This window comes from Chenopodium quinoa, unplaced genomic scaffold, assembly GCF_001683475.1.
Source record: "Chenopodium quinoa cultivar QQ74 unplaced genomic scaffold, ASM168347v1, whole genome shotgun sequence".
NCBI lineage: Eukaryota > Viridiplantae > Streptophyta > Magnoliopsida > Caryophyllales > Amaranthaceae > Chenopodium > Chenopodium quinoa.
The window spans coordinates 3,320,311-3,338,325 of record NW_018745080.1 but is presented as its reverse complement, the minus strand read 5'-3'; the positions used below and the strand labels follow the sequence as shown (position 1 = coordinate 3,338,325).

The following is an 18,015-nucleotide window of genomic DNA, read 5'->3' as shown; positions in this document are numbered from 1 at the left end:
ACTAATGAAGTTTTCAAAGTGTTGCTAATTAAGTATGCAACAATTTTGTATCCCTTGTCTTTCAAAAAAAAAAAAAAAAATCACGTGTAGATCCTAGATTTCTTTTAGGTTAAAATAAAAGGTAATGATGTAGACGCAATTCAACTCTAGATTTCTTTTATTAGCAAGTTAAGCTATTCAAATCCTTAATAACTAAAAGGGTATCGCTATAAGTAGCCCATCCTACATATAAGCATTAGATACGCTTTCTAACATGGTATTGATTTAGGAAATTTTGACAAAAAAAAAAAAAAAAATCACGTGTAGATCCGTGTATGTAATTAATGTCTAGTTATTCCTATTTCTTGTATTTTCTTTTTTAGCTTCTTATATGTATCCCTTATTAGGGTTATGTGTTTATCATTTTCCTAACTAAAATAGCTAACATTCACATAATTCAATATATAATTTTTTGTATGCAGCATGTTATATCGTGCGGCAGGGGTTACTCGAGTTGCCGGGGTTACTCGAGTTTCTCGATCAGGGGTTACCTGAGTTACTCGGTCAGGGGTTACCTGAGTTACTCTTGACTGAGTAACTCCTCAAGTAACTCTAACCGAGTAACCCCTCGAGTAATCCATGACCGAACCCCTCGAGTAACCCCTGACCAAAAAACCCCTCAAGTAACTCTGACCGAGTAACCCCTCGAGTTATCCATGACCGAACCCCTCGAGTAACCCCTGACCGAATAACCCCTCAAACCTTGACCGACTAACCCCTCAACTAACCCCTGACTGAGTAACCCCTCAAGTAACCCCTAACTGAACCCTCAAGTAACCCCCGACCGAGTAACCCCTGACTGAACTCCTTAAATAACATGTGACCGAATTACTCGAGTAACCACTGACCAATTTCCTTAAATAACTCCTAACCAAGTAACTCGAGTACCCCTGACCGAGAAACTCGAGTAACCCATGACCGAGTAACTCGAGTAACCCATGACCAAGTAAACCCTTGACCCCTGACCGAGTAACTCGAGTAACCCCTCAACCTTGGCCGAGTGAACCCCTCGAGTAATTCCTATCCGAACCCCTCAAGTAATCCCTGACCGAGTAACTCGAGTAACCCCTGGCTGAATAACTCGGGTAACCCTTAACAAAATAACTTGGGTAACCCCTGCTACACGGTGTGGGCTGCTGCACCAAAAAGTTTTGTCACCCGGCATACTCTCTAACCAAATGTGAGGCGGATTATTTACCTAAATCTCTATTTTGGACTTGATTTTAGCATAACAAAAATTGTAAAGGGTATTATTAACTCACCAAGTAAATTGTGTTGAGCTAAAAAATTCGGAGTATAAAGGAGAGAAGAGGAAGAGAATAGAAATCATTAAACATTGATTCATGATCATCGTATCATGCGTAACTCATAATCTAAGACTCCACAAACCCAAACTAATCAGACATCAAACTCGGAATATTATTAATAAGTTATGACACACGAACATATGTATAAATGAAATTATTGATAAGGCACACGTACCCCACATTCTTATTCATTCTCTAAATCTCAAAAGACAAACGTAAATCATTAAGATAGAAAAATTAGTTACTAGTATATTTCCTTGCCACAAGGCAAAGTGGATTTTTCTTATTCATAGTTAAACCAGGAAGTGTATCAGTGTCAATATCTTGAATTTTCATACCCGCTGGCAATTCCCAGTCAAAAGAGAATAATAAGTTGGCTAGTGCTAGCTCAAAGTTTGCAACAGCAAGAAGCATTCCAGGGCACATTTTTCTCCCAGCACCAAAAGGAATAAACTCGAAATTTTGCCCTTTATAATCAATTGAACTTCCCATAAACCTCTCCGGCATAAATATCTCTGGGTTCTTCCAATATTCAGGATCTCTTCCGATAGTCCATACATTAACAAACACGAGGGTTTTTGGTAGTATGTCGTACCCTTCTATAGTGCATTTTTTTAGTGTTTTCCTGACTATTAGCATTGGAACTGGAGGACGGAGCCTTAATGTTTCTTTGACCACAGCTTTAAAATACTCGAGCTTTGGCAGATCATCTGCTGAAATATAATCCTTGTTTTTTGCTGAATTCCGAATTTCTTTTTGTACTTTCTTCATCGCAGTTGGGCTCTTAATTAGTTCTGTCATCGCCCAAACTACCATTGCTGAGTTTGTATCTGAGCCTCCTACGAACATATTCTGTGTAACACATCTTCAGAAACAGTCAGTTTACAAATTGTACAACAACAAAAAAATATTGTAAGACAAGAACATAATTACCATAAGAACTCCTTTGATGTGGTCTAAAGTCAGATCAAAGGTAAAAGCACGCTCTTTTCTAAGGTGTAATAAAACATCAATTAAGTCCTCTGCCTCAGATTCAGGTCGATTTGGGTCAAGATGGTCACTAATGATTTCATCATAAAACACATCCAAACCTTTGAACGTCTTCTCAAGCCTCGATGATTGTCCGGTTAGCTTATCAAGCCAGCCGATGAAAGGAAAATAATCTGTAAAGAAGAAGGTTGCGAACATGGCCTGAACATCCTTTAGAAGGTCTTGAAATCTGCTCCTGTTGGACCCTTCATTTTCATCGTACCTGAGATAAATTTGATATAAGTTACTTTGTTCAACATTATTACTTATATGACACAATGAAGCAAGCAGGGCTACTTAATTTGATGAGAATATGATTTAAATTCTAATAGATTTTGACAAATTCAAATCAAGAGGTTGTTAATATTAGTATTACAGTAATACATACCTCTTGCCAAAAGCAATTCTGCATATATTGGAGCATGCAAAACTCATTAGCAACTCACTCAAGTTAACTGTTTCTAAACCAGAAGAAATTTGAGTAGAAATCTTGTTTACCATCCTCAAGACTTCCTCTTGTCGAATCGGAGTAAAAGACTCCACTCTTTTAGAACTAAGAAGATGTACAGCACATATTTTCTTTATTTCTCTAAAGTATCCATAACTTTGGGCAAAAGCTAAGTCTAACCCTTTATAACTTAGTCTTTCTGTTGCGATCATTGATGGCCGGTAACAAAAGTTAAGATCCTGTGTATGAAGGACCTCTTTCGCCGTCTTGGCTGATTGAACCACCACAGCTTGTGCACTTCCGAATCGTGTAGCCAAGATTGGACCGTAAATCTTTGCTAACTTAGCAAAGTAGATGTGAGGTTTTGAAGGGTCAAACTGGTGTAAGTTTCCGATAATAGGAAGCCTTTTAGGTCCAGGAGGAGGATTAAATGGTTCATTCTTCCTTCGTTTTTGAAGAAGAAAGATAAGAGAGATTGTTGCAAGGAAGATGAGTAATAGTATCATGCTAAATGGTTTTGTTTTATGGTGTGCTTTGTATATGACTATATGTACTCTATATATACTAGTAGATGAGTAATAGGATTATATATTTATATTAGATGTACATCATAATTGTTTATCTTTGTTTTCTTTAAAAGTAAAGGTACACAAATTTTAGAATAGTCTTCTTCTAATTTTGTATTTTAACTTCTTTAAAGAATCAAAGTAAGAAACGTAATCATATTGATTAGAAAGAAGTATATATATGCAAATTGGAGAGTTGATGATTAACCAGCATAGGCATGGCATAGCGCCGCCATGTAGTATACTTCCTCCGTTCTTTTATTATTGCATCATATAAAGTTGGGCATATTTTTTTTGGTAGTGGAAAAAAGAAGAGATAGAAGGGTAAAAGTACAAAATTATCCATGTGATGTAAACATAAACTAAATAATCAAGTGTTAAAAGCAAGGGTATATTGGGTATTTACAGTGTAAACACATATATTTTGTTTCCTAAAATAAATATGGTGCAATATTTGTGAAATTTCCTTTAAAGACAAGTGGTGCAATAATTAAAAAACAGAGGAAGTATGACTTTTAGTACTACTCCCTCCGTCCCATATTATATATAGTTCCTGTTTTCTTATTTTGGAGATCCAAAATGTTGTTCCTGTTTCTATTTTTGGATAGTATGTAAAGACTATTATACCCTCATTTTTTTAACTTTATTCATTGAAATTCCTAATTTATCCTTAAATTATCCATTTTGTCTTGTACTTTTTTCCATTTCTCTCTCTAACTTTTGTCTATAATTGTACTTTCACTTTTTTCCCCTTAAAATTAAAATATCCACTTGTCTTGTACTTTTATCTAACTTTTGTCTATTTTTTTTTTCCACTTTTAATGTACTTCATCCACTTTCTCCTCCCATTTCTTAAATATCGTGAAAAAACACAAACAGGAACTATATATTGGGACGGATGGAGTACTAGTTTTGTGTCCTAATGATGCCTCAGATTGTTAATTGATTTTTATGTTAAAAAAATTTACCAAATTATGTTTTGAATAATAAATTTAGCTTATTCCAAATATAAAAATGTGAAAAAAATAAAATATAATAATAATAATAATAATAATAATAATAAATAAGATATTTAACTTTTTGTAAACGTTTCTACATATATGTGTTGACTAAGATTTTTTTATTTTTTATTATGTAATCAATTAAAATATATGTAGTATGATATATGAATCTTATAATAGATTGATGTAAAATATTGTGATGTAAAAATAATAGATTGATAAGATATTTATATTTGAGATTTCAAATTTATAAAATATAAAAAATAAACTCGGACGAATGAAGGCTGACACACGCCAAAACACTCTCAAAATAAATATTCTCATTTTACATAACGTCATAACCACAAGGCCTTTTTTTTAACACCCATGTAAAAAAACAAATATAACCGTATAAAAGTGGAGGAGGAAATACGAATTATTGAGTCATCAACTCTCAAGTCATATTTAGATATCAAGTCTTTCGTACAAAGTTAGTCTTATCTTTAAACTCGAGGCCGGGACCTCTTTTTTCTAGCATGGAGTTGATTAGTCAACAGTATACTCTTATAATGTTGCCTCTACATCAGCCATTTCACTTAGTAAATAAGACAGCTCATCTAAGCACTTGATACAGTAATATTTTCTGAAAATGAAATTCAGGCCTTGTTCATTTTCTGTGTATAAGTCTTTATTTTTGTATAACTACATTTTTGGCTCACGTTTATTTTTGAAAAGCTACATTTTTGGCTCGGAGTTGGGAGTTCTGAATTCTACACCAACAACTCACTTATTACTGTATCAGTATTTTGGATATGTACTGCTATGTTATATGCTTTATGGCAAAGCTTTCGGAGTAGGATATATCGTTTCTTATTGTCACATAAAATGCTCAAAACTCTGCATAAATAATTATTATGATGTCCTCTGTCTCAGATACAGGTCGATTTGGGTCAAGATGGTCGTTAATGATTTCATCATAAAACACATCCAACTCTGTGAACGTCTTCTCAAGCCTCGACGATTGTCCTGTTAGCTTATCGAGCCACCCGATGGAAGGGAAATAATCCGTAAAGAAGAAGGCCGTGAACATGGCCTGAGCATCGTTCAGAAGGTTGTGAAATCTGCTCCTGTTTGACCCTTCATCTTCATCATACCTGTGATACATTTGAATCAAACAATAAGGTACTTAGTTCAACTTTTTCCTTTTTGTGTTCATGCTTTGCAATTTTTTTGTGTGTGCTCCACGTATTATTTTGCGTAGCCAAATTTTAATCTAAGCTCCTAGGGATATTGAATCAGATAAAAGCATTTCTAAGCTTAATACTTGAGCAACTAAGCAACTAACCAAGTATATATATATATATATATATAATATATATATATATATATATATATATATATATATATATATATATTATATATATATTATATATATATATATATATATATATATATATATATATATATATATATATATTTAATTCACTTTAATTACCCTGATCTAAACTTTATTTGTCTAAAATTTAGTTTATAATGCATGTCTTAAAATAAGTCTAGAGTCTAGACAGTCTACTATTTTAAATATTACTTATGTTTTTTTGTATATCTATTACAAGTACTCTCTCCGTCCGTAATTATCTGTAACATTTACTTAAAATGGATGCTCTCTATTATCTGTAACAAATTTTTTTCTTTTCTTTTTTAGTAATATTTAACTATTAATTACCCACTATTACCCACTTTTTTGGTTAGTGGACCCCTCTACCACTGATTACCCATTAACTAAAATCCACTCAAAACAAAATTAAGTGGAACCACTCCTTTTCCCTCCATTTTCAACCTTAATTAAACCCACCAAAACTCAATTAAAACTCCCCGAAAAGTTTTGCCTCAGAGTCCGTGAAAGTATCCTTTGGTGCAGATAGTCCCGGGCGGAGGGAGTATAATCTTTAGTTGTATCTTCTATGAAGTGTGTTCTTTTGTTTTAGAAAATATAATGGAAATTAAACATTTAACATTTCACCAGTCTTCCCTAAAAAAATACAACTTTTTGATAATCCCATAAAAATTCAACTTTTACCCCCTATCTTCATCTAAGATCCATTATTTATTAGTAACCAGTTTTTATAAGTTATATGCAAATGTGGCGCAATTTCATAGGTCTATTTCATTTTTTAAAAAATTGAAAAATAAAAAAAAATAAAAAAAAAAAAAGAAGAAAGAAACATAACCCCAGCCCCGCCCCCTATAAAGCCTAAATGACCGGCCAACCACCCTAATCCCACCCCTGCGCCACCAAGGGCTGAATGGCCACCCTCTTTTCTGCACAACCCCTTCCGCCAGATCAACCTTCCAAAAAAAACCCCACCGCCAACAACCCAACCAACAACACCAACTCTAGCCACCCCACCAACAATAGCAGCAGCGCCTTCACACCAAGTAGCAGCCAAACAGGCCACTCAAAGTCGACGACAAATAGCATCAATGTTGACGACGATGATGATCTGAAAACCAGACGACGATGATGAACTGAAAACCCTAGTTTTCAGAGGAGAGAAATTGTTTCAAGTTGCGAAATTGAGGGGATATGTCAATCAAAGGTGAAATCAAATGTTTTTGGGGATGGGGTTTCACCTTAGATATTGGGGTTTTTTGAGTTGGGTGGAATTTTTGGGGCGGCAAGGGGTGGTGCAGGGGTTTTTGTGAAGGGGGTTTTCGTGGTTGGAGTGGCTCAGGCGACAGGGGTGGTGGTGGTGGCAAGATGTGGTAAGGGGTGGCCATGGAAGGGTTGTAGTTCACGGGGCAAGTGGGTTTTTGGGGTGGTGCTATGGTGTTGGATTGGTGGATAACTGGCTATGGTGTGAGGAAAGAAATTTAGGGAAAAAAAAAAAAAAAAAAAAAAAAAAAAAAGAGGGAGAGAGAAATTTTAACCTGGTTACAGATCAAATGGATAATTAAATAAAGATAGGGGTAAAGGTAATTAAATTTAAATCAAAAGGTCACAATTAAATTACAAACCGTACTCAATTTGTAGTTATGTTAAACATGGAGGAAATACTGTAGCCCACTTACTCGCTAGGTCAAGTTTGTTTGACTCTATGAAGCACGTATGTTTTGATCCGTTTCTGAAAAGTATCACAAGACTTGAATTGCGGAAATAGACTTACTTTAATGCAAAGCTCAGCCGGTTTTCAAAAAAAAATATTACAAGCAGTAATACATACCTCTTGCCAAAGGCAATTCTGCAAATATTGGAGCTTGCAAAACTCATTAACAACTCGCTCAAGTTAACAGTTTCTAAACCAGAAGAAATTTGAGTAGAAATCTTGTTTACCATCCTCAAGACTTCCTCTTGTCGAATCGGAGTAAAAGACTCCACTCTTTTAGAACTAAGAAGATGTACAACACATATTTTCTTTATTTCTCTGAAGTATCCATAACTTTGGGCAAAAGCTAAGTCTAACCCTTTATAACTTAGTCTTTGTGTTGCAATCATTGATGGGCGGTAACAAAAGTTAAGATCCTGTGTATGAAGAACCTCTTTCGCTGTCTTGGCTGATTGAACCACCACAGCTGGTGTAGTTCCAAATCGTGTAGTCAAGATAGGACCGTAAATCTTTGCTAGCTTAGCAAAGTAGATGTGAGGTTTTGAAGGGTCGAACTGGTGTAAGTTTCCGATAATAGGAAGCCCTTTAGGTCCAGGAGGAGGATTAAATGATTCATTCTTCCTTCGTTTTTGAAGAAGAAAGATAAGAGAGATTGTTGCAAGGAAGATGAGGAGTAGTATCATGCTATTGGAATAAAATGATTACCTTGGTTTTGGCTTAGGATGTATTATGTAAAGTACTCTGTAGTAGCAGAAAAGTAAAGGTACGCCAAATTAAGAAAAGTCTTCTTCTAACATTGTGTTTTAACTTATTAATTTTTATTTTTTTTGAAGGAAACTTATTAATTAAAATAACTTAAAAAGATAATATATTATATTAGAGGTAATACTCCTTCCGTCTCATAATATATGAGATGTTAGACTTTTTTTCACTAATTTGCATTAGGTTTGCCCATAATTTTGTACTGATATAATAAAAATATATTTTATCGTAAAATATGTTTTTAGATAGGTTTTAATATAGAGTTTCATAATATAATTTTTAAAATAAATTTTCATTAATATTTAATTTTATAAAAGGTCAAACTAGTGCAATGGCATGTGTGCAATGTTTGACTGTGTCATGTATTATGGGATAGATAGAGTATTTTAGACATAATCAATCATAGGTGGCATAACACCACACCCGACCCGATCCGACCCAAAAAATATTTGATTCAGATTTTGGCTCGCCTGGACAAAATATTTTAATATGACTCAATTTTAAAATTTGACCCGATTCTATCTGACCTCACCAAAACCAATCCGGACACTCAAATTGAAAACGCCTATGCATGCCATGACATAGCACCATGTAGCATATGACTTTTCATTATTGTTATCGTTATTTATTCATATACATTTAGATTTTTAACGCTTTGATTTTTAGTCAACAAATTTAAAAATAATCATAAGAGGACAAAGATGGGTTCTATTTGTTAATTTAATTTATAAACATACATGATTAGCCGTTTAATATTTTTTAATAATAGAGATGTATGTCGCACATAGAGGTGTAAGTTTATGATGCAAATCTTTAAATCCGACTGTTTTGAATCGATCTAAAATGGAACTAAATCGTTAAAACCCGTTTTTGTAAATCGATCTGATCTAATTCTTTCTAACCCGAAATTGAAGTGAATCGAATTTGTACGAATCGTTACTAACCCGACCCGTTATCAAGCAAAACTGTTACAACCCAAAACTGAAAACAACCCGAACCGATTACATCTAAACTCGATAGTAACCCGACCCATTTAAAACCGAAAACCATTTAAACCCGGCAAATCCGATAAACCTGAACCGGTCCAACCCGTAACTCGTTGGGACCGAATCATTTATAACTCGTAACCCGTTATGACTAAACCATTTCCAACCCGTAACCCGTTGAGACCGAACTGTTTACGACCCGTAACCCATTGAGACCAAACTGTTTACGATTGGTAACCCGTTATGACTGAGTCGTTTACAACCCGTAGCCCAATATGTTTATGATCTAATCCTTTTCAACCCACTACTCGATAAACCCAACTTATTTATGACTTAACTTGATTATAACATGACCCGTTCCTACCCATCTGACTAACTCGACTCGATAATGATCTGACTCGATTTTAACCCAATATGATTTGGACTGAAATTCGCTTCAAATTGGGTAAACCCATTTTCAAACTGACCAAGTTCAATACAAACCGACTATGACCTGAACCGATAATGACCGAACCCCCGATTTCATCCGATCGATCTATTTGAACCGAAACTCATTTTCAAACCGACCCGATTTAACCCAAACTGATTATGATCCTTACCGATTACAACCCGACCCGATTAGAACCTGAATTGTTTTGAATCGAAATCCATTTTAAACTTGTTTTTAAACCAATCCGATTTAACCCAAATTGATTATGACCGCGAACCAACTTCAATCTGACTCGATTAGGACCCGACACGAAAAAAAAAAATCAAATTGAACTGACGATGATTTTCAAAACCAACCCAAACTGAACCGCTAATCATTTCAATCCATTATAAACCGATCCGTTATAATTCGAAACTGATAAACTCAACCCAAACCCGAACTATTTACCCGAATTGACACTCCTAATCCCACATAATAATTATATAAAAGTAAATATATATAGTGTAATAATCATTGTTTAGCTGTATTTTATTGAATTATTTCAGCTTATAGAGAGTGTAATTGAAATTTTGTTCAACAATAACGACCGACGACCGAGCAAAAACCAATAACATTAGTACATCACATGTGCGATATGAGAGGCCAAAGGCCACATATCTTATATTTCACTCTCTTTATAGTATTAGTTTACTATTAAGCTAGTTTACAATAGTAATTAAAGATTAATTTTTATTTCTTAAAAATCTTCTCATCTACATTTATAATTGTATCACTCGGAAGTCGGAACCAAATCCAACATAATAAATTTTATTGATTAGTAAGGACGTAAGGTCATTTATTATACATATAATCATCCAATTCTTTCAACACTCAAAAAACCCATCATAAATTGAAATTACCAAGCTTCATATTATTTTTTGGGGTGCAACTATGAATATGTTTTTGCCACAAGGCAAAGTGGATTTTTCTTATGCATAGTAATACCAGGCAGTGTATCAGTGTCAATATCTTCACTTTTCATATCATCAGGCAACCCCCAGTCAAAAGAGTATAACAAATTGGCTAGTGCAAGCTCAAAGTTTGCAACACCAAGAAGTATTCCAGGACACATTCTTCTACCAGCACCAAATGGAATGAGCATGAAATCATTCCCTTTGTAATCAATTGAACTTCCTAAAAACCTCTCCGGCATAAATATTTCTGGGTCCTTCCAGTATTCGGGATCTCTTCCAATGGCCCATACGTTTACAAACACTAGGGTTTTAGGTATAATATCGTACCCTTCTATGGTGCATTTTTGGAGAGACTCTCGGAGTACTAGTAACGGAGCTGCAGGTTGGATCCTAAATGTTTCTTTGACAACGGCTTTGAGATATTCGAGTTCTGGTAGATCTTCCACTGATACATAACCCTTATGTCGTGCTGGTGAGTCTCGAATTTCTTTTTGTACTTTCTTCATCGCGGTTGGGTTCTTAATTAGTTCTGTCATCGCCCAAACTACCATGGCTGCACTTGTATCTGTTCCCGCTACAAACATATCCTGTGAAATATAAAATTTAGTACCACAAAATTTATATATGAACATTACTTAGTAAAGTAAGGTAATAAGCAACTTGTTACCATAAGTACAGCTTTGATGTTGTCCATAGATAGATCATACGTAAAGGTTTTCTCTTTTTTGATCTGAAGTAGAACATCAATGATATCCTCTTGCTCAGGTTTAACTCTATTTGGATCTAGATGATCGTTTATGATTTCTTCGAAAAATGCATCTAAGTCTTTGAATGCCTTCTCGAGCCTAGAGGATTGTCCGGTTAGCTTATCGAGCCAGGCTATGGAAGGGAAGTAATCAGCAAAGAAGAAGGCGGTTAACATAGTCTGAGCGTCACTTAGAAGCTTGTGACAATTGTAACCTTCATCATCACTATACCTGTAAAACATCATTAAAATGTTAAAGACTTGTTATGTTGTTTATTTTATTTTATTTTTTTACTTCTTGTCATTTAAAAGCCTCGATCTGTAAATAAAAAACCCAAGTGAAATTTCATGGGAATTAATTGATTTGGGATATTACATGATTTTTGCAAAGATTAGAAAGTACATTTATTAGACTTGTTTGTGTTTGTATATTTATTAGACTTGTTTGTGTTTGTATATTTATTAGAAAGTACACAATTCAATGTTGAAAGGAGATAAAACAAACATTGTCGTATTCTTCTTGAATTAAAGAAGCAAAAAATCATATTCTCATGTCTTTTATATGGAGTATTTAATGTAGGCACAATTTCTAGAAAAATGTCAACAAAATGATCTGATAAAATTAATAAACAATTTTTTGCATAATCATTTAATGAATTTCCTACTCCGTATATTTAATGGTATTGGGGAATTTATGGAACATGTGTAGATTAGTGTACATAAATATGATCGCCTAAAATGAAAATGAAAAATATATTAATTATGGAATAAGGAGTATTATTCTATTCATCCAAAATTAAAAAAATTATTGATAAAATATTAGTACTCCCTCCGTCCCTTTATTAGATGTCTATTTCTAGCATTTATTACTCACATAATAAAGAGAAGTAGACATCTAATTAAAGGATGGAGGGAGTATGAAAAATCATGAAAGTTAAATGTTTGTAATCTAATATGGGATAAAGTAATTAAGAGAGCAGATTATAAGCCGCTTTAAGGTGATCCCTAAAAAATTGATATTTCCGTACCAGTTTTAAAATACTCAGTCAGTAATCATGTATTTCTTTCTTAGCAAAATTCCATGCATCAACGCGCTCTTACTACCACATCTACGCAAGCTAGCTAGCTAAGTAGCAATGCCTAAGCTTATCAACATTTATTACCATCTATCAAACTGGCGTTTAGCTTGCTAATATTTTATAATAATGAGACAAACTTATAGAAGTCATGCTATACATCATCAAATACATTATTAGTAGTAGACATATATAATAATAGTTATAATGTAATATTTTATGACAATTATTTCCAAATCATAAGGTCATGAGAAGTACCTCTTGCCAAAAGCAATTTTGCATATATTGGAGCTTGAAAAGGTCATTAACAACTCGCTCAAGTTAACGACTTCTGAAGCAGAACACTTGGTAGATATCTTATTAATCATCCTCATAATTTCTTCGTGTCGAACCGAAGCAAAAGACTCCACTTTTTTCAGGCTAAAGAGATGAACAACACAAATCTTTTTAATTTCTCTAAAGTAATCAAGGCTATGAGCAAACGTTATGTCCAACCCATTATAACTTAATTTTCGAGTTCCTAATGTTGGTGGTCTATAACAAAAGTTTAGATCTTGTGTTTGTAGGACCTCTTTCGCCGTCTTGGCAGATTGAACCACCAATGTGTGTGCGGTTCCAAATCTTAAAGACAAGATCGGACCATAGATCTTGGCTAGCTTAGCAAAGTAGATGTGAGGTTTTGAAGGGTCAAATTGGTGTAAGTTTCCAATAACAGGGAGCCCTTTAGGTCCGGGCGGAGGGTGAAATGGTTCCCTTTTTTTGTGTTTTAGAAAAAAGAAAATAAGAGAAGAGGTTGCTAGGAAGAGGAGTAGTAGTATCATGTTTTATGGTTTCACAAATTTTTGTTTATGGTTCTTGGCATTTATAATCATGAAATCATGCAAGTACTATAGATAGAAAGTAATACGTTGACTTTTATATAATATGTTGCCTCTCTTTTTTTCTGTTTTTGGTAATGGAGCTAACATGTTGACATGATACGTGAATGATTCGGATCAGTTTTTATTTTCGAACTACAAAGGATGATGTGTTACTTGTCAAGGAGAATAAATAATTAGCTGATGATCATATAATTATTCTACTAAATGTCCATATCTTAAAGATTGTCAAATTTTAAAGCAACCCATGGAAGACACTAAGGGACGACCAGTAATAATAATAATAATAAAATTTAATATTTGGAGAGATGATAATAAATTAATGGCTTAACTACTCTCTGTATTTCATAATAATTAATTAAGACACTTCAACATACATAAAATTGAAATAAAAATTAATGAATTGTTTATCATACTCTGAAACGGCTAGTAAAACGTTTATCATACTCTGAAACGGCTAGTAAAACATGATACTACTGCTCGTCTGCTCTTGTGTAATGTATGGAGTATGTATTATTGTACCACATAATTATATATAGGCTTATAGGCTACACCACATGTCTTTTATTGTTTTCTTTTTTTTTTTTTTTTTTAAAAAAAAGATATACATACACGTCTTTTACTTTTTTTTTTTGAAGAACACGTCTCTTACTTTTTTTTTTTTTTTTTTTTTTTATTTTAAGAACACGTCTCTTACTTCTTTCTCTTTATATGTTTATTTTATTATTACTCCGTAGAATTGATAAATACCCCCTTAGTTTTTTTTTTTTTTTTAATGCATCACTTGGTGATGTGCGGAGTTTTAGGAGAGTAATATAATATTGTGAGTGGGTGAATAATTTATTATACAACATAGTAAAATTAAGATGAGGACCGTAAAAGAGAATATGTGAGAGGGTATAGTTAAATTAAGACAGTGTTATTAGCCCGTGTGATACGCAAATTATTTAAAGTAAAATCAAGTTAAATTACTGAATATTCAATAATTATATAATTCCTTATGAGAAAAAAAAAAGAGTTAAGTGAGGAAAGTTGAACATCACAATACAATTAGATATTCATTAACAAATTATAAAAAATAAAATAAAATAAAAATGAAAGAAACAACATTCTTTACCTAAATTAAATTGCTTATTGATAATTATTTTCTTACCTTTATAAAAAAATTGAATCAACTATAAAACCATATTTAAAAAAATAGTAAAGAAGGGATGTTAGATGACACCTGGATAATAATAAAATATATTGATTATACTTATTAAGTTATAGAGAATGTAATGAAAAATCATTCAATAGTTAAATTGAATTAACAATAAAATCATTTAAAAAAAAAATAAAAAAAAAAGACAAACAAATTCAAGAAGGGATGACCTTGGCATTAATGGTTTAAGTTTTTATAGATTAGGTAGCAACATTTCCATAAGATGGAGCTTTATTTGTTTTAAGTTTTAACTAATAATAGTATTAATTTTTTTATTTTTTTTTTGAATAATACAATTAATCCATTAATAAAAAGTCATACGACATCTACAACGATAATCGAATTTAACAAATACATAATTTGAATCAAATAAAAATTTCCTTCATAAAAACTACGATCATCAAGCGGATCTTGCAATGTAAAACATTTCCCACTTATATCGCTGGAAAATACAGTCTTGTTGGAGAGACAATCTAACGATTTCTTGTAGAGAGGATGATTTCCATCGGATTTATCTGACCGCATTCGAAAAATTGAAAACCTTTGCGACCCCGCATAATTTTCACCAACGAAACAATTCCACGGCAATCCATCAGATCTATTATATCGGATTTTAAGCTAAAGAAATTCCCCCTCAAAAAGAGGAGAAAAACCTTGTCTTTCGAAGGAGATCGAAAAAACCTTGTCTTTCGAGGAAGATCGAAAACCCTTTCTTTCGAGGAAGAAATCATTATTATAAACCAAAAAAAGTGTAAAGAAAAAAAGGTTGGGGCTTTCTATCGATAAAAACCGATAGAAGCCCCTTCAAAAATCAAGAATGGGGGCTAGGGTTTTTTTAGAGAGAATAGAGGAGAGGGGAGAGATACTATTTTATTTTTACTACTAATCAAATTAGTTACGTTATAATAGTATTAATCTTAGTATATAATAGACATACAAATAAATATTTTTGAGCAGCTTGTAATTCACAATTCATATTATTCATACTAAAATTTAAATCAACTGAATTATCGAAAAAATTTGCAAAAACCAAAGAATTGTGGTATGCATATAAAACTTTGTAAACCGAGTTATCGAGTAAAATGAAACTAGAAAATAGTGCGCCAAAAAGATGAATGGACGATATATCGAGATAGCTCAACTGCTAGATCAGAGGACTGAAAATCCTCGTGTTACCGGTTTAAATCTGGTTCCTGAGTGACACATCACATAGGGTTTTTTATGAATTGAGATACATATTCCTAGCCGAGATCACCACAATTGAATTCAAAAAACAAAAAAAATACAAAAAAATATACATATTCATTCCTCTAGCCGATATCACCACAATTGATTTAAAATAAAATAATACAAAAAATAGTTTGATTTTATTAGAAATTAGATTATTTCTGTTTGGGTCCAATTTAGTCCAATTGGGCCTAGATATTAAATGATCCAATTAAAAGCCCAAGGTCAAGGTTCAACTCTCCAATTGTGCTAAAGTCAAAGGTCAGCCCACAAAGCAAGCCAATTGGGCTAAGGCCCAACCTCTCCATGTATGATGAGGTATAAAAGCCATCAATATTCATAAGTTCATTGATATGTTCATTCATATGTTCGTTCATAAATTCATTGATATATTCTGATATATTCCATTAAAGCCTCAAGCAACAAACTCTCTTGCATAGTGTCCTCTTCTTACACATTGTACTGACTTTAGCATCGGAGGGGCCTTCCTCGGCAACACCCCCGAGGCTAGTTTACGTGTGTTTACTATGCAGGAAACCTTCGGCCCAACATAACTTGGACCGAATCCAGTCTTCTCCGTTTCAGCGGACCTTCGGCAAGGTCCCATTGTTTTCACCCGAAACAATTTGGCGCCGTCTGTGGGGAAGACTTTCAAAAATCTTTAAGCCAAATTCCAATCCCAGACCACATCATCTTGCAATTATCTTAGCAGCAATGGCTAAGAACCGCAAGAGCAAAAGCCTCCGTCAAGGAGCGGGCGAAAAGCCTAAAACCCCTACACCATCACCCTCGCCGGACCGGAGCTCTCCCAAGGGTGCCGGCTCGGGGGGAGGATCATACAAGGAGGATTCCCTATCTCCCGTAATTCATGACTCTCATTATAGGCCGAGTCACTCTCGGTCTAGCAGGGGTGAGTCCGATCATAGGACACATTCAGTGTCCCAAAGCCAACCATCGGCTGCCGCCCTCATTCCCACACTCGGCCGAGGACCCCTTTGACGGGGCCCAGCTCGGAAGAGGTGGCAAGAGCGCTGGCAGTACTCATGGAGGCGATGAGGGCACAAAATATGCCACCACCTCGTGATCGAACTCCTCCGCATACCTGGCATCAGCGGAGGAAGTTAGACCGTGATGGTGGGAAGCTTCCTTCCTTCCGGGAACTGGAAGAGTGGGAGGAGGATTCCTGAAAAAATGAAAAACAGAGGAAAAAGAACCCTCAATTTTTAAAAGGATCCTCATCCTCAAGACTAGAAGCGCATAAGAGCAGCAGCTCAGCTTCTCGGCCAGAATCTACTCACCGAGAACCTGAGACTGTTCGCAGAAGTGTCCTTGACCGACTCGGCGGCAAGGAACCGAGCGTGCACAGTCGCCTCTCGTTCCCTGCAGCCGAGGCCCAGACTTCCCAGCCAGGGACGAAAACCACTCCTACCTCTCTAAGAGGGCGGAGCGCGGTCCCTTCGGCCAGGAACAAGGGCAAGGCCGTTATGCTACCCGCCAGTTCACCATTCGAGCAATGGATACTGGAAGAGCGCGTACCCACGGTTAAAATACCGTCGCACATCACATATGACGGGACCACGGATCCGAAGGATCACGTGGCCTCGTATGAGACTCATATGCATCTTTGCCCCAGATCCGAGGCGACTTGGTGCAAATATTTCCCAACCACTCTCAAGGGGGTCGCGCAAGCGTGGATCTCCAAGGGAGTAAGGCAAGGCTCCATAACAGGGTGGGATGATCTATCCTCCAAATTCAGGAGCAAGTTTTCCACGGCAAACCGCCGAGAGAAGACTACCGCAGAGCTCATGAGTCTGCAACAGGGGGAAACCGAAAGCCTCCGAGACTACCTGACCCGTTTCAGTAACGAGTCATCAAGCGTCTCCCAGCTGGACCAGGGGCTAGCCGTTTTCGCAATGCAGAATGGCCTTCAGCCCGGAAAGTTCCTAGACTTCATGGTCATGCATACCCCGCAGACCTTGGAGGAAGCTCTTAATGCTTCGGATAAGTTCATCCGAGCCGAAGAATGGAACAAAGCGAAAACCCAACCTCAATTCGGGGGAGAGAAACAGAGACAAATACCCTTGTCTGAAGGCCAAGGCCATAAGGCAAAGGGAAAGTCAAAGGCCCCGGAGCAATCTTTGGCCAACGACCCAAAGAAGGAAAGATATGCCTCATACACAGGCAGATACGAGTCCTACACTCCGCTCTCTCTTCCACGCGCCAAAATTTACAGCGTGACGAAGGAGGAGCAGAGTTACCGAAAGCCGAGACCACTCCCAGA

The 18,015-nt window shown here is 35.3% G+C and overlaps 3 protein-coding genes across 4 annotated transcripts; all 3 read right to left on the bottom strand.

The window, feature by feature from the left end:
* Window positions 1-1,434: 1,434 nt before the first annotated feature.
* LOC110709841 (cytochrome P450 83B1-like) lies at window positions 1,435-3,404 on the bottom strand. The gene is made up of 3 exons (XM_021888102.1): window positions 2,764-3,404; window positions 2,280-2,598; window positions 1,435-2,198 (listed from the first exon to the last, which is right to left on the bottom strand). Exons 1-3 carry the CDS (start codon window positions 3,327-3,329, stop codon window positions 1,584-1,586), a joined length of 1,500 nt encoding a protein of 499 aa, XP_021743794.1. The 5' UTR covers window positions 3,330-3,404; the 3' UTR covers window positions 1,435-1,583.
* Window positions 3,405-4,965: 1,561 nt separating this feature from the next.
* On the bottom strand, window positions 4,966-8,314 carry LOC110709840 (cytochrome P450 83B1-like). 2 transcript variants are annotated; one of them, XM_021888101.1, is made up of 3 exons: window positions 7,594-8,314; window positions 7,442-7,494; window positions 4,966-5,523 (listed from the first exon to the last, which is right to left on the bottom strand). In XM_021888101.1, the coding sequence occupies exons 1-3, from the start codon at window positions 8,157-8,159 to the stop codon at window positions 5,474-5,476; spliced, it is 669 nt and encodes a 222-aa protein (XP_021743793.1). In that variant the 5' UTR covers window positions 8,160-8,314; the 3' UTR covers window positions 4,966-5,473. The 2 variants fall into 2 exon arrangements, with proteins under 2 accessions (XP_021743793.1, XP_021743792.1); XM_021888100.1 differs by lacking the exon at window positions 7,442-7,494 and having other exon boundaries at window positions 7,594-8,308.
* Window positions 8,315-10,191: 1,877 nt separating this feature from the next.
* On the bottom strand, window positions 10,192-13,332 carry LOC110709839 (cytochrome P450 83B1-like). Its single transcript, XM_021888099.1, has 3 exons — window positions 12,687-13,332; window positions 11,275-11,584; window positions 10,192-11,194 (listed from the first exon to the last, which is right to left on the bottom strand). The coding sequence occupies exons 1-3, from the start codon at window positions 13,247-13,249 to the stop codon at window positions 10,583-10,585; spliced, it is 1,485 nt and encodes a 494-aa protein (XP_021743791.1). The 5' UTR covers window positions 13,250-13,332; the 3' UTR covers window positions 10,192-10,582.
* Between the last annotated feature and the right edge of the window lie 4,683 nt (window positions 13,333-18,015).